The 15,744-nt window shown below is 57.9% G+C and overlaps 2 protein-coding genes across 2 annotated transcripts; one reads left to right on the forward strand and one right to left on the reverse strand.

Annotated features, from left to right (window-relative positions):
- The first annotated feature begins 1,590 nt into the window (after window positions 1-1,590).
- On the forward strand, window positions 1,591-7,674 carry LOC127033365 (RING finger protein 39-like). The gene is made up of 3 exons (XM_050921405.1): window positions 1,591-2,204; window positions 6,276-6,327; window positions 6,883-7,674. The coding sequence occupies exons 1-2, from the start codon at window positions 1,869-1,871 to the stop codon at window positions 6,297-6,299; spliced, it is 360 nt and encodes a 119-aa protein (XP_050777362.1). The 5' UTR covers window positions 1,591-1,868; the 3' UTR covers window positions 6,300-6,327; window positions 6,883-7,674.
- A 2,875-nt stretch (window positions 7,675-10,549) lies between these two features.
- Window positions 10,550-15,744, reverse strand: PPP1R11 (protein phosphatase 1 regulatory inhibitor subunit 11). The gene is made up of 3 exons (XM_050921401.1): window positions 15,456-15,744; window positions 13,095-13,203; window positions 10,550-12,308 (listed from the first exon to the last, which is right to left on the reverse strand). Exons 1-3 carry the CDS (start codon window positions 15,540-15,542, stop codon window positions 12,094-12,096), a joined length of 411 nt encoding a protein of 136 aa, XP_050777358.1. The 5' UTR covers window positions 15,543-15,744; the 3' UTR covers window positions 10,550-12,093.

Genomic DNA, 15,744 nt, shown 5'->3' on the forward strand with positions numbered 1-15,744 from the left:
CAGCACTTTTCCTGCCTGTTTTGAATACGATATCATCTAAGCGTGTCGGGATCGGGGGAGGGCAATAGCCCCTCTGCCAAAGGATGGGTGTGTTTCTCTTCCCACATCGCCCTGCTCTCTGGACACCTCTCATGTCACCCCCCTCAATTTCAGGTGCTTGCGTTAGGTGGGAAGATCTTTGCTGTCTGCACAGCGCCTGGCACAACGGGGCCCTGATCTCAGCTGGGGCAGGGCCTGTCTCTCACTGTGTATCTGTGCAGCGCCTGGCACAACGGGGCCCTGATCTCAGCTGGGGCAGGGCCTGTCTCTCACTGTGTATCTGTGCAGCGCCTGGCACAACGGGGCCCTGATCTCAGCTGAAATAGCAGCTAGTCCTAATAGGGACAAAAGAAGGGTAATAATCTATCTCTCTGTGCGTCTTTAAAATTTGTCTCCCAAGACTGGATTATGAAGAACAGAGAATGGTTGCAGCAAGGGGGCAGGGGTTGGATGTCAGGACAGCTGGGTTTTATTCCCCGCTCTGGCAGGAGAATGGAGGTCTCGTGACTAGAGCTGGTCAAGATTCCTGGGTTCTATCCCCAGTTTTAGCAGGGGCAAGCTGGTCTAGTGCTTAGAGCATGGTGGCAGATGGGAGTCAGGACTCTTGGGTTCAACTTCCCCTCCTCACTGTTTAACAAGCAGCTAGACATCTGTGACTCAGTTTCTCCTTTGGTACAGTGGGGCAAACGCTCCCCTCCCTCTTGGGGAATGTCAGTAACAAGCATCTGCAGAGAGAAGGTGCCTTTCACAAGCTCTGCCTCGCTGTCAAGCTTTGATGTGTCTCTTCCTCTCCAGGGTTGGCTGGAGCTTGATGGATTCTCCCCAGGTCTTTGCCCGGCATGGCGTTTCCTGGCCTGGAGGCTTGGTCCTTCTACTAGTTATAGTGGTGACCTGCGGGCTCATTGGCCTGCCTCTGCCCCTGACTGTCACTGTATGTTTGGGCCAGGCGTAGCCCATCCCCATGATCAGAGCAGCGCCTCCCCACTACGCAGGGCAGCATCATGGTAGGCCTCTTTTCACTGGGGAAACTGAGGCATCGGAACTTGCCTAAAGTCACACAGGAGTTAGCGGCACAGCCAAAGATAGAGCCCGGGAGTCCTGACTCCCAACCCCGTGCCACTTCTATCCCACTAGATCACACTCCCTTCTCGGGGCTGGGGACAGAAACCAGGAGTCCTGGCTTCCAGCCCTGCCTCCGCTCCGACTCGCTAAACCCCACCCCTCTCCCAGAGGTGGGCACAAAACCCAGGAGTCCTGGCTCCTAGTAGTCTGCCGGTGAGAGTCTCGTGGCTAGAGCTGGTGGGGGGCTGAGTGTCAGGACTCCTGGGTTCTATCCCCAGTTCTAGCAGGGGCAAGCTGGTCTAGTGGTTAGAGCATGGTGGCAGATGGGAGTCAGGACCCTTGGGTTCTACTTCCCCTCCTCACTGTTTACCAAGCATCTAGGCACCCATGACTCAGTTTCTCATCTATCCCACTAGATCGCACTCTCTTCTCAGAGCTGAGCACAGAACCCAGGAGTTCTGACTCCCAGGCTCCCCTGCTCCAACCCACTAGACCCCCCTCCCTGAGCTGGGGAGTAAACCCAAGAATCCTGGCTCCCAACCCGCCCCCCGAGATCACAAGACCTTTGCAGAACCAGTCAAACCCACATTCTACCTGTGCCGCATTCCTGCCAGGGAGAGAAGCTGGCGGAGTGGAAGAACCAGACAGTTAAGCAAGAGAAGAGGATGTTTACTTGGACCCTCTCCAGCCCCTGGGGGATGCTCCTCCCTCTCCACCCACGCCCTGCGTAAAGGAGAAGGAGTTGCCTGAGCAAAGAGAAAGGAGCCATGGAAGGCCGGGGACCGGTGGCAGAGTTGCAGCGCTCCATCATCTGCCCTATCTGCGGGTGTCCCTTCAAGGACCCGGTGCTGCTGGACTGTGACCACAGCTATTGCCGAGCCTGCATCACGGGCCAGTGGGAGCGGGAGGGGGCGGGGGTGTTGTCCTGCCCCCAGTGCCAGCAGGTCTTCGAGCGGCGCAGCCTGCGTACCCACGTCAAACTGGCCGTGGAGGTCAAGATCGCCCAGAACCTCAACGCCAAGACGGCCCAGGAGGCCCTGGTGACCAAACCCCGCCGGCGGCGCGGCGGCTGGATCCCGGTGTCGGTCATGCCAGAGGGGCAGGTAGGTGGCTGGTTAACCCACGGGATGCCCTGCTGCAGGATTCTAAGCTGTGCACGGGAGGGTGGCCTGAGACAAAGCACCGGGCTGGGCCACAGGACCCCTGGGCTCTTTTTCTGGCTCTGCCAGTGGCTCTGGGCACGTCACTTTCCCGAGCCTCAGTTTCCCCAGCTCTAAAATGGAGCTAATGCTCCTGACCTCCTTTGCGAAGTGCTTTGAACTCTGAAGATGAAAAGCACACGCATGAGGGGTTATTATGGTTATAATGTAGGCTCCAGCGCAGCTGTCATTGCTGGGGAGTGGAGTGCCTACCTGTCGTGCATGATGCAACGCACTGACACATCTGTCACCAGCTGTGCATTCTCCCAGCCACCCCCCCCCCCACAGGGGCGACGCTTGTGCCGGGGCGTGTCTTGTTTTGGTAGGGTTGTTTTGTTGTTTTCTTGAATAATACAGGCATGGAGAGACTGGGGGACCTAGGGATGGGGGGTAAGAGGGGTCCATGGAGATGCTGCTATGAAGAGTGGGGGGAGAATGGGAGACTCTGGCATGGGGGAGGGGGAAAGGAGGGGAGCAGAACTCCTGGTGTGGGCGGGGGGAGGCTGGGAGGAGACGTGATTCATTGATTCCAAGGTCAGAAGGGGTCATTGTGATCATCTGGTCTGAGTTTCTGTAGAGCAGAACTAGCCCCCAGAGTGGCTCCTGGTCTGGTGGGCAGGGAGGGGAGAACGGGCGGGGGGCACACAGCACCTTTGCCATAGGGGGAAGAAGGGAAGTGAGGGGAAAGTTGGAAGCCCTTGGAATGGGGGGCAGGGAGAAGGGGGTGCCAAGAACTCCCATTTGGGGGGGAGATGGGAAGCATCTGGTATGGGGACACACAGAGCTCCTCTCATGTGGAGGCAAATTGGGGGTATAAAAGCCCTTGCCATGGGGGTGGGAAATGGGGGAACAGGTGCCCCCAGAGCCACCGGTATGTGGGGGACACAACTGGGAACCTTGCTATGGGGAGAGGCAGCCTAGAGCTCCCCTCCACGGGGGTTGCTGACATGGAAGAAGAGGAGGCACCAGAGACCCTGGGAGGGGGAACACAGAAGAGTTTGAGATGGGAGACTAGGAGCCCCTGTGTGAGGTGCAACAAGCCAATGCTGGGGATTGAACCAAGAACCCTGGGGGCTAAAGACAGGAGCTGCTATAGCTGGGTCCCCCGTGAAGCCTGTAACAGTCACCGGCCCAATCCCTGGTTTGGGCAGTAAGGGGGCTCCCTCCCACGCTGAGCAGTGGGGCTGGGTTTTAAGGCACCCTTGCTCCAGCTCGTGACCCTCCTCCAGTTCCACCCGTCCCCGTGCTGTGGTTCTGCCTGGAGGTCTCACCCCCCCGCATCACGCCAGGCGCTGCACAAAGCAAATAGCAGCTCCCAGGTTCCCCAGGGGCCGGTCTTGCGCTGTGAGGTGCACTGGGTGTGTGTGGCACCCACCACACGACTGCTAATGGACGCTGAATGGGCCCCGTTGGTCTGCTGTGGATAGCGGGGAGCCGGGATACCGGGCTAGATGGGCCCCCGGTGATAGGCCGATTCCCATGCAGGGTGTCCATTATGTGGCGGGCAGGCCAGAAAGGTTACGAGTCTGTTATTTCAGTGCTGCCTACAGGCAGAAACCCTTTAACTGCCTCTCACGGTAGCCCAGCACCCACTCCGGTCCCTATTTTACTGATGGGGAAACAGAAATATAGTCAGGGGGGCCTGACCCATCCAAGATCCCGACTGCCCCACCCGACCCCCTTCATTTCTAACTCAGTGGCTCTCAACCTGGGGTACGCCGAGGTCTTCCAGGGGGTACATCAGCTCCTCTAGCCATAAGCCTAGTTTTACAACAGGCTTCATAAACATCAGAGAGGCCAGGCCAAACTCAGGTTTCAGACAGACGGTGACGCGTTTATCCTGCTCTATGGACTATGCACTGAAATGGAAGCACAAGATTTCGATTCCCCTTGATTTCCTCTGGAATGCTCTGGTACCCAGGAGAACATCAGCCCTCACAGGGGCTGTGACACTTGTATTTTTAGGTCTGATTTTGTGAGCAGGTGGTTTTGGAGCGAGGGGAGACTTGGGGGTATGCCAGACAAATCAGCCTCCTGAAAGGGGGACAGTAGCCTGGAAAGGTTGAGAGCCGCTGGGCTAGTGCAAAAGGGCTAGCTGTGGTTTCTTTTTGGATACTGGGGCTCCTCCCACTAAGCCATCCAGCCTTAAAGGTCATGGGGGAAAGCACCAGCTGATCACAATGGGACAATGCCACCATTAGACTCCACTGGCTCCCCAGAGCTGGGGAGAGAACCCAGGAGTCCTGGCTCCCTGCCTCCACTCATAACCCACTCACCCCTGCTCCTCTCCCAGAACTGGGGACAGAACCCAGGAATCCTGGCTCCCTGCCTCCACTCATTCCAACTCACTCACCCCTGCTCCTCTCCCATAACTGGGGACAGAACCCAGGAGTTCTGGCTCCCTACCCTCACTCATTCCAACCCACTCACCCCTGCTCCTCTCCCAGAGCTGAGGCTAGAACCCAGGAGTCCTGGCTCCCAGCCCCGCCCCCTGCAAGCACTTGACTGCACATGCAGCTGGGCTCAGTGCCCACGTGCTGTTTACCTGGCGGTGGCAGTGGGCCAGGCCAAGGCGTGGAATGTAAACACAGGCTGCGCCCTAGGGCCCTGTCCTCGTGAATTAGTCAGCAGCCCCCAGGGCATGTGGAAATCCTGTCACCAGCCACCGTGACCCGCCCGTGGAACTGTCCCAGCTAGTCCCACCACATCCTTCCCTGGCTCATCACAGACCTTGGCTCGCCGTACACACAAGCCGTTCCAGCCCCACTCACCCCCTTGGAATTTACGAGCTGGCCACGTCAATATCTCCTCCTGGCACCAGCCAACCTGGGCACGCCAGCCTCTACCACGTGCCGTGGGCAGCTTGGGCTGGGCCCAGCCAAGCCAGCACCTCTTGCCCAGCCAAGCTTTCTCCTCATCCGCTTCCCCTGCAGGCTCATTTCCCCTCCATTTTCTTCCTGACCCTGTTTCGGGGCACGGAGCCTGATTGGACCCAGCACCACACACTGCTACCACCTGGGTCTATGGTGTCCAGACGGCAAGTGTGAGAAATCAAGATGGGGGTAGGGGGTAATGGGTGCCTATAGACGACAAAGCCCCCATGGGTGGTTAGCCCCCCTGGCCCCTCCCCTTCCATCCAAGGCCCCACCCCATCCCACCATTTCTGGCCCCCCTTGATTACTGGATTCCCCCTCCGCTGCAGCTGCCCCGAGCCCTGGCCCGCCGTCTGGTCTGCCATAGCCGCTGGCCGGCCTGACCCCTGGCCCAAAACCCTGGCCACCAGCCAGATCCCCTGGCTGCTGGCTGGCCTGAGCTGCCCCTGGACACTGGCCATCCCTGGCTGTCGGCTGGCCTGAGCCGCGGGCCAGCCAAGCACTGAGCTTCGAGTTTCTGACCTGAGCTGAGCCCCCACCAGCTTCAGGAGAGAGCAAAGAGTTAAAAAAAAATTGTTACAAGCTGAGTGGAAACCAAAAGTTTTTTAAATGTTTGGTGAAGGGAAAAGTGGGTGGGAAAATCATTTTGAGGCGAGCAAAACATTGTGTTTCAATTATGGCCCTTTTACAACTATTTTTGAATTTTATTAAAAATAAAAGGAAAGAAACTTAAGAAGCGACACGTTGTTTCCTACCAAAAAATTGAAACATTTTGATTTGGGGGGGGGGTGTGATTTTTTTCCTAAAATAAACAGCTCGGTTAAACTGACACAAATTTTGTGGGGGAAATTGCTTGTTTTTCTTTCAAAACGAACAATTCAGCGAAGTTGACATGAATTGTTACTTTAGTTTCCAAAATGAAGAATTTGGCAAAACAAATGCAAATCCATGACACAGTAGTTTGCCAAATCTGCATTTTTTTACCCAAGAAAGTTTCTACCAAAAAATATCCCCCAGCTCTGTCCAACAGCTCCTGTCCCATGGCCGATGGCCCACTCTACCCTGAGTCTAATGACGTTTCTCTCTGTCTTCTCTCCACCAGGGTGTCAGGAAAATCTGCAGATAGTGAGTGCCCCTTTCTTCTCCTGCATGGTGTAAGTTGATGGGCACAGGGCCTGGCACGGATGGCACTATCACCGGCCACCATTCACCTGCCCCCAAGGCCCCAATCTATGATTTCCCCCAGGTGTGAGCATGGCAGGGAGGAATGGCCACAATCCAAGTGCAACCTCCATGGGCGGATGTCCGGCCCTTGAGAATAGGGCGTGGAGCTTAATAGGGGAGGTGGCACCAACAGCTGATGGTCCCAGGGTCAGTGATGGAGTGTGGGAAGAGAGGCACAAGAAGTAGCCCAGAAGTAGCTGCATCTCACCTCTAAGGGAGCGATCCCCGGGTTGGAGAGGTAGCTGCATCTTAGCTCTGGGTGGGTGATCCCTGTGGAGTGTCATGGTGCAGCTACCTCCCACCCCAGAGATGGCTGCATCTCTGTGCTGGTGAATGACCCCAAGGAAGCATTTCCGGGTGGCTGTTCTCACCCACCGACCCACCCAGGCGTGGCTGCATCTCAGCCCTGGGGAAGCGCCTAGCATAACAAGCCTATAGATCTCTTTGGGGTGATTATCGTCCATACCCTCCCTTTCTCTCTGCAGCTAACGTGACACCATACCCTCCACAAACCGTCCACTCTGACCCAAGCCTCTCGGACAATATCAGGACCGTCCACCTGGGCCTTGGAGAGCAGCCCTGGCTCCCAGACAACGTGCTCCAGAGCCATGCCAGGCGGCCAGGGTGTCTCCTCCAGCCACGTGCAGCAGAGCTCGGGCGTGGCACATACAGTGACCCCCTGCAGATAGGACTCAGCCCCGCGCCCGCAGGGGTCACCCTTCCGGGGGACAGGGACAAGCTGAATGTTGATGGACCAGCCTTGGGGACAGATGCAGAAATGTCTTCCCCCTAAGAACAAAAGTGGGACTCACTGGCCCATCTTATGGAGCACAGCTAGGAAGAACCATCTGGGCCTAACGATTGGAGCCGGCGCCCCATGTCCCATTCCCCCTGCTGCGAGCCAGCTGGTCTCCCTGTCCTGGGCCAGATTGGATCCTGGGACAAGATTAGAGCCAATTCCCCATAGAGGGGAAAGTTTCCATGTCCCATTCCCTGCCCCCCTGAGCCAGCCAGCCCCACAACCCTGGGCCAGACCAGAGCCAGCGAGGGGAAAGGCCCTGTATCCTAATCCCCGAACCAGCCAGTCCCCCCCACTTGGGGCCAGATGAGGTTGTCCCGTATCCCGTTCTCCTACCCCACTAAGTATTTTCATGCCGTCTGCTCTCTCGTCTCATCAGAGTTTTCCCCGCCACTCTCCTCTGCAGAAATGTTGTATTCTTGTGTGGCTGCCCCTGGATTTTGTATTTAGTCCAGTGCAAGCCTCTACTGTGATGAATTTTTTTTTTTTTTTTTTTTTTTTTAAGCACAAGCGGAAAAAATAAACTCCTCCGGGAAACATGGGCCAGCCAGTCCTTTGCTCTTTGGTTTTCTTTTGAAGACAGTGGTGTGCCCCCAAAACCCCTCTATGCCAGCAGGCAAGAGTATTTCCTGCACCTGGCACATGCCATCTGGCTCACCCAAGATCTCATGGGCACTGTTAAATGAAAACACGGGTCACGCTGGTAATTAATAGTGGCGTGAGGTATCGGCAGATACTCACTGAGATGTTTCCGATGGCTGCAGCTGAAAATCTGTCCCGACCGGTAGCCAGGCAGAGCTCACAAACAATTTTTGCCAGCCAGTGCCTGCAAACTCACCTCTCTCTGCAGTCAGCCAACACAATGAGCGCTCCTTTGACATACAAAGGCCGCAGGGAGAGGTGGCACTGGAGAACGGACAGGGCGGGAGGTATCCTGACTAGGGGCTGACAGTGAACTTTGGGAGATATTCTGGGATGCCACCCCTTTACCATGCGCTGAGGAAATAACTGAGTAGTGTGATTAGCCATGAAAAAACAGGATCATCCCGAAACTTGGGCAAAAGCCCTTTGGAGCAAGGAAAACGTGATTGGTCAGTTACATTTAGTCCCTAGGCAGCACGTTATGATTTCGTTTACTACGTAGCCGGGCAGGTACTCACTGGCTCTTGGATCTCACGTGACTGGCTGTTTTCACTATCAATATCCCTCAGTGCTGCGGTACGGAGTTGAGTGCTGGAGTTGAACCAGACAAGCAGACGTGTGCGCCATCCCCAGACGAAGGCAGCGGGCCTGGGATTGCTGCAAGCGGTTAAGGGCTGCACACTGCAGGGGAAAACGGCAACGGGCATGGGGGGGGGTCGAGTGCCCCCTCAATTGTCCTGCCAGGGGTGAGGAGGGAGAGAGGCTCTGTCCTTCTCTCCTTGCACCTCTCCCCCGGCCTATTTGGGTGCATCTCTGGCAGCCCAGTGGGGAACAGGACGGAGCCGCTTCTGCCTGAGAGAACCTGGCTGGGGGGCAGCTCTTGCCTGTTCCCTGCCCTGGCTGGGCTGCTGGGGACATGGAGGTTTTGTCCATGTGGCTCTGAGGTTAAACCCCTTTTCTGCATCAGTGGGGATACAGGACAGCCAGCTAAGCCGGCACATGTTTGGAGGTTCACAAGCCTTTATCCCTCCCGCTAGCGGCTTGTGCTCAGGGCCAGCACCTCAGCGGCATTCACGTCCCCAACTCTCATTGGGTTCAGTGGGAGAGAGGGGCCCAAACCTCTTTAGGCTCTGGGCGTAAGTATTTACAGTTAGGGGTGAGTTGCTAACGAGAGCCAGCTGAGGCTGAGAGGAAATCACTAACTACATGGAACCCAGGCATCCTGGCTCCCAGTCCTGCCCCTGCTCCAGCCCACTAGACCCCATTCCCCCCCCCCACCCGAGCTAGGAATAGAAATAAGGTGTCCTGGCTCCCAGCTCTCCCACCAAACCCACTAGAGCCTACTCCCCTCCCCGAGGCGGGGAGAGAACCCAGGAGTCCTGCCTCTCTCTGATCTCCCCAATCAAGCTCTCGGAGAAGAATTCCTCCATAAAAGGCAACTCTTTGCTGCACACACAGAATCCCGTCCCTGGGGGCCGGCTCATGCCAGGATGATGACAGCTTTCCTCTTCCAGGCTGTTTTTCCCGGGAGTTCCCCTCAGCCTGGCTGCGGACAGATGGGCAGCCCCGCCTGGCTTGTTCTCATTATCCTAGCCTGGGGCCTGTACCAGCAGGAGCTGAGATGAGAGGGGCTGGGACGAAGCCAGGTCTGGGGCAGGACGCCAGCTACTTCCAGCTAGTGTTGGAGTTCCCTCTGGGTTCCAGGTGCGGAACAACGATCCAGGAGCCTCTGCTGCTCCGGGAGGAAAACAGCTGCTCATTCGCGCTCTCCCTAGTGCCCGAGCCGCTGACCCAGCCCCCAAGAAGCTGGCATACGGGGCAGGCACTAGAGGGTGACAAAGCCAATGTGGTGGAGAATGACCCCTGCCCCAGTGCATTGTGGGAGCCTGCCTCACTTATCCCCGTCCACTCCGTGGCTAGACACAACGGCTCTCAGGGCCAGTGGGCACCTGGGAGCGCCCGAAAGCTCCAGTTCCAGCCTAACGTCTCCCTCTGCGCCTTCCCACTTTCCAAACAAGGAGTCAGTTCCCGGGAGCACAGTGTCCATGGGTGGGGTCCAGCAGGCCTTGCTTGGCTGCGCACCGGCCACACAGAGGGGACTGCCAAGGGGACGGAGTGGGGGCACCCAGGCCCGTGCTGTCCTGGTATTTCTGGGATTGCCAGTGGGTTGGGCGTGGCCGTCCCTGTGCACCAGCTGCCGGCTCAGATTTTAGCATCAGGCTCTGGTATGAAAGAGATCCCAGGAGTCCTGACACTCAGCCCACTCTGCTCTAACCCACTAGACCCCACTCCCCTCCTGGAGCTGAGAACAGAACCCAGGAGTCCTGCCTCTCAGCCCCCTCCTCTCTCACCCACTAGACCTCACCACCCTCCCCTGTAGAACCCAGGAGTCCTGACTCCCAGCCCCCCACCCAGCCACTGAATAAAGAGCTGACAGAAAAACTCCCGTTCAGCACTGCCCCTAATCCCCACTCTGCCTGGAGGGGGCGCTGTTCTGCTGTATAGACACAGGTTGAGAGGGAAGGTACTGTACATCTGGGGTCAGGCTTGGGTTATGGGGCGTCACAGATACCGTTTGCAAGGATGAAAAGACACATACATATCGCATGCTGTAAACACACCAGTTCTTTAGTCACCTAGACAGACTTCCAGGGCAGACGACACCTAGATATCTAGTGTTAGAAAGAAATCAAGCAGGAAAAACAAACACCTTTTCCAGGTAAAATCCGACAAGCCTCCTTTATACATCAGGAAGAAGCATGGAAGGAAACAAGGCCACAGCCAAAGATTGTTTGTCCTCTTACCAGGACACTGTAAACGTTTTATGATCAACACCATTGGCAGCTATGAAAGGGAAAACAAGGGTGATTAAAGCTTCTATTTCAGGGCCTTGGCCGAGCTGGGTGTGTGACGGGGGTGGAGGGATAGTGGTAGGTGAGGACTGGGGGGCACTGGCAGAGCTGTGGGGAGGGAACAGAAGCCGAGGGCTGGGCTGGCAGGGAGCTGTGTGTGGGGGGGCACTGGGAGAGCTAGGGGGAGGGGCTGGGCTAGCAGGGGACTGTGGGGCCGGAGTAGGGGCACAGGCAGGGCTGTGGGAGGGAGAGGCTGTGCTGACAGTGGGCTGCGGGTCAGGAGTGAGGGGCACAGGCAGGGCTGGGTGGGGGAGGGGCTGGACTGACGGGGCTGTGGGTAGGGAGTGGGGGCATAGGCTGGGCTGGGTGAGGGAGGGGCTGGGCTGATGGGGGGCTGTGGGGCTGGAGTGGGGGCACTGGCAGGGCTGTGGGAGGGAGGGGCTGTGCTAGCAGGGGGTTGTGGGGAGGAGTGAGGGGCACAGGCAGATCTGGGGGAGGGAGGGGCTGGGCTGGCAGGGGGCTGTGGGGCTCGAGTGGGGGCGCAGGCAGAACTGGGTGAGGGAGAGGCTGGGCTGACAGGGGGCTGTGGGGCTCGAGTGGGGGCGCAGGCAGAACTGGGTGAGGGAGAGGCTGGGCTGACAGGGGGCTGTGGGGCTGGAGTGGGGGCACTGGCAGGGCTGTGGGAGGGAGGGGCTGTGCTAGCAGGGGGTTGTGGGGAGGAGTGAGGGGCACAGGCAGATCTGGGGGAGGGAGGGGCTGGGCTGGCAGGGGGCTGTAGGGTGGGAGTGAGGGGCACAGGCAAGGCTGGGGGAGGGAGGGGCTGTGCTGGCAGGGGGCTGTGGGGCAGGAGTGGGGACACTGGCAGATCAGGGTGAGGGAGGGGCTGTGCTGGCAGGGGGCTGTGGGGCAGGAGTGGGGACACTGGCAGATCAGGGTGAGGGAGGGGCTGGACTGGCAGGGGGCTGTGGGGTGGGAGTGGGGGCACTGGCAGGGCTGGGGGAGGGAGGGGCTGGGCTAACAGGTGGCTGCCGGTCAGGAATGAGGGGCACAGGCAGGGCTGGACTGGCAGGGGCTGTGGAGCGGGAGTGAGGGACACTGGCAGAGCTGTGGGGAGAAGCCCAGTGCTGGGCCAGCAGGGGGCAGCGCGTCAGGATCAGGGGGCACCGGCATAGCTGTGCCCCCGCCCCCCCCGCAGAAAGCAGCAGGCCGCGGCCGCTCGTGGTCACTGACACAGACGTTTAATGAAGAAGCACAGAGACGCAGCCGGCCCGTCGCTTGGTACATTCCACGCCGGGGCACCGGGCGGGACGGACGGATGGACGACAGCAGCTCGCAGGCCACGAGGCTCACGGACAGATGCACACGCCCGCGTCCCCGGGTCAGTCCGGCGGGGTGAGGGGGGCTCAGTGCTGCATGGCTGCAGCGTGGTCCTGGCCCGGCGGCTCGGCCTTGCGGGGGCTGCCCCTGCCCCCCTCAGAGCCACCACCCCCCCGGCCCCCGTGCTCCCCCTTCCTGTGGCCCCGGATGCAGTGGGCGTTGCCGCAGCCCTCGTCCTCCTCGTCCTCGCTCTCTGTGGAGCTCTCGCCGAAGGCCCGTGGCTTCTCGTAGATGCAGCAGCCTGGGCGGGGCGGTTACATGGAGATGGGGGCGGTGATGGGGGGAGGGGAGGTTAGAGGGGATAGGGGGCCACAGGGGAGGAATAAGGGGATGGGGAAGCGAGAGGTGTGATGCCAGGGCAGGAGGGGGAGGGTGGAGAGAGACAGAGGGAGTCAGAAGCCTCCCACCTGTCAGGCTGCACCCAGCCCCACGGCCCGGCTGGGGCGGGGGGGCTCAGAGTTGAGGCCAGGAGACCTGGGGATCCTTCACCCACCTCTCCCGCATGCTGTCCCCTCCCCCTCGTTAAGCCTCAGGTGGCCATGTCCTTCTGTAAAACAGCTGAGCCCAGCGAGTCGCTGGCAACGCTCCTTGGGAAGGGGAAGTCATCACCCCGTTAGCAGGAGCCGCTGACTGAGTAACTCTGGCATTTGGGGGTTCAGCTGGAATGGGGCACGGGGCCTTTCTCTTCCGATTGGACCCTGGGCAGGGGACTGGCTGGCTCGGGGGCAGGGTGAAGAGTGGGACACAGGGCCTTTCCCCTCCAGGGGGCACTGGCTCCAATCTGGCCTCAGGGCGGGGGACTGGCTCGCCCAGGGGTGGGATCCAACAGCAATGCTGAGGCGAAGAGGTCTGTGTTCAGCATGTGGAACCGGAAACAGGAGGGATGAAGAACCCAGGAGTTCTGACTCCCAGCCTACCCTGCTCTAACCACTAGCCCCCACTGCCTTCCCCATTCTGAGTGATGTGGCTAAAGGCTCTGTACCCGGATGAGGGGCAGTCTCGGAAGAGGAGAGCCACGGCTACTCACATTTGGATGACCTACGGCCCAAGTGCTCGTTGTCCACCGTGTCGCTTGACCACTCCACCTTCTTATCTGGCTTTCGCTTCCTCAGCTTGATGGTCAGACTGCGGTTCTCCTTCCGGGGGGACGGGGTGCAGGGTGGAGAGAGAGTGGGGGATCAGACCACGGCCCGTCACAGATGACCCACGGAAAAAGACCTTGGATGGCTTGGCTGGATTAGTAGGGAGAGACCTGGGATGGCAGGGGGTGCCATGCTGCAGGGAGTGGGGTGGGGGGCTCAGTAGGGGGTGCTCTACCTTGGCAGGAAGGGCTGGCCCCAGTGCGCCACTAGGGGGCACTGTGCTGGCCACAGGGCAGCACTAGTGGGTGCCGAGTTCCAGGGAACAGGACAGGGGCTCAGTAGGGGGTGCTCTGCCCTCAAAGTCAGTGCTGGTTGCAGTGTGGCAATAGGGGGCGCTGTGTTGCAGGGAAGAGGGCAGGGGGCTCAGCAGGGGGTGCTCTTCTATGACAGTCAGGCAAACCCTCTCACAAGGCCCCTGGGAGTCCGACTGCTGCCCGGCTCCACGGCGTGTCCCTTCCACCACCGCCTTGGGAACCACGCCTGACTTCCTGGGGACCACATCCTGCGGTCGCCATGGTTCCCACGCCCTGCTGTGTCCATGGCTACCGTGCCCTGTTTCGGCTGTGGCGGTCACCAGGGTTACCACATTCCGTGGCTGCCAGGACAGACATGGTCCCTGTGTCCCTCGCCCTGTGCTAACTGATGTGCACCACAAGAGCCACATCCTGCTGCCGCTTCCATAGCTACAACAGAATCGTCACCGTGACAGCCACCATGAGCGTTGTCATGGGTACCACACCCCATTCCTAGTGGGATAATTGCCCTACTCCCACTTCCTGCAGTCGCCATAAGGATGGCCGTGTCAACGTGGGCACCATGCCATCCTGTTGCTGGGATGGTTGCCTTGGCAACCGCCACCCCCCTTTCACAGCAACGGTTGCTGTGACTCCCACAGCCTGCAGTTACCGTGGCTTCCCTGGCATCACAGTCGCTGTGACAACCAATGCCTGGCGCCCACGATGGGTACAGAGCTCACGGAAGCACCCAGCGGGGGCACATACAGGTGGGGACAGGGGGCCAGTTTGGGGCCTCTGAATGATTTTTTTAACTAACGCTCCCCACTGCTAGTTAATCCCTGGCATCTAAAAGAGAGAACCGGGGCTGTTAAAGCAAAACTGGATTTGATTTTAATGGTGAAAAATTTAAGCCACCCAAAATGAGTGTTTACCCTTCAAATCCTCATGTCCCCTCCATGATCCCCCTCCCCCCACGATCCCACAGACTTGCAAAGTCTTCAAGCCCAAATCCCCATGATTCTATATTAATTCTCCCCATGTTCCTGTGATTTTATATTTAAACCCCCCAAATAAACAAATAACAAAAAACCCCAAATCCCCAAGTCTACATTTTAAAAACCCCTCAAATTAAAACAATTTCCTCTGATTTTAGAGCTGCAAAATAAACCCCCATATCCATGTGATTTTATATTAAATCCCCAAAACTAAAAAAAAGCCACTAATCCCCATGATTTTATACTAAGCACCCCCAGATTTAAATAAAACTTACACATCTCAGTGTATGTTAACCCCCCTGCTCCAATTTATAAAACCTCTAAAGCCCTAGGATTTTCTATTAGCCCCACACATCTTTAATCTCTCAAATTCATGTGATTTTACAATCATCCCTGTCCCCGACATTAAATCAGACTGACAGGCAACCCCCGCTTTTCAAACCTTCCAGATTTTATTTTTTTTTTGTTTTAAAACCCAATTTCTGTGGTTTTGAATGTTGTTTTCCCCCCTTTACAAAACCCACAAACCCTGAGTTTTTTTTTATGTTAAACTCACCAAAAATATTTATAACCCCCCCCCCAACTACTTGGGATTATGTATTAAATCCTCCTCAACATGTACAACCCCCCAAGCCCCTGAGGTTTTATATTAACCCCTAAAATCACAAAAAAACCCAACACCCAAATCCAGGGATTTTTAAAAACCCCAAATTTACAAAACCCTCAAATCCCTGAGATTTTATATTTATCCTCCCCCAATGTTATAAATTCTCCCAAATCCCCAGGATTTTATATTAACCTCCCAAAGCTACATAACCCCCCAAATCCCTGAGATTTTACATCCCCCCCACGATTTTTTTTTAATAAACCTGCCCCAGATCCCTGCGGTTTTATATTAACTTCTGCAAAATTTACAACCCCAAATCCCTGGATTTTACATGACCCCCCCACATCCGGGGATTTTATATTGACCCCCCCCAGCCCCGGCCCCGGTCCCGGCCCCGGCCCCGCTCACCGGCTCGATGGTGACGGTCTCGGTCACGGTGGCGCTGGCCGCCCTCCCACCGGCCGCCGCTGTCGCAGTCGCCGTCGCCTCCGCCATGGCGCTGCCCGGCCCCGGCCCCCACCCTCCGCGGCCCCGGTTGCCGGGGGGACGAGTCTGCGCCGCGTACCGCCCCTGCCTCGCTCCCCCGCCGGCCGCCGCGGCTGCCCCGGCTCTCCCAGCAGCCCGTGGCGAGCGACCGCCCGGCTCCCACCACCAGCCGCACGCCACTTCCGGTCACCAGCCCGCTACTTCCCGCTTC

Source organism: Gopherus flavomarginatus, chromosome 12 (assembly GCF_025201925.1).
Source record: "Gopherus flavomarginatus isolate rGopFla2 chromosome 12, rGopFla2.mat.asm, whole genome shotgun sequence".
In the NCBI taxonomy this organism is placed as follows: Eukaryota; Metazoa; Chordata; order Testudines; family Testudinidae; genus Gopherus; species Gopherus flavomarginatus.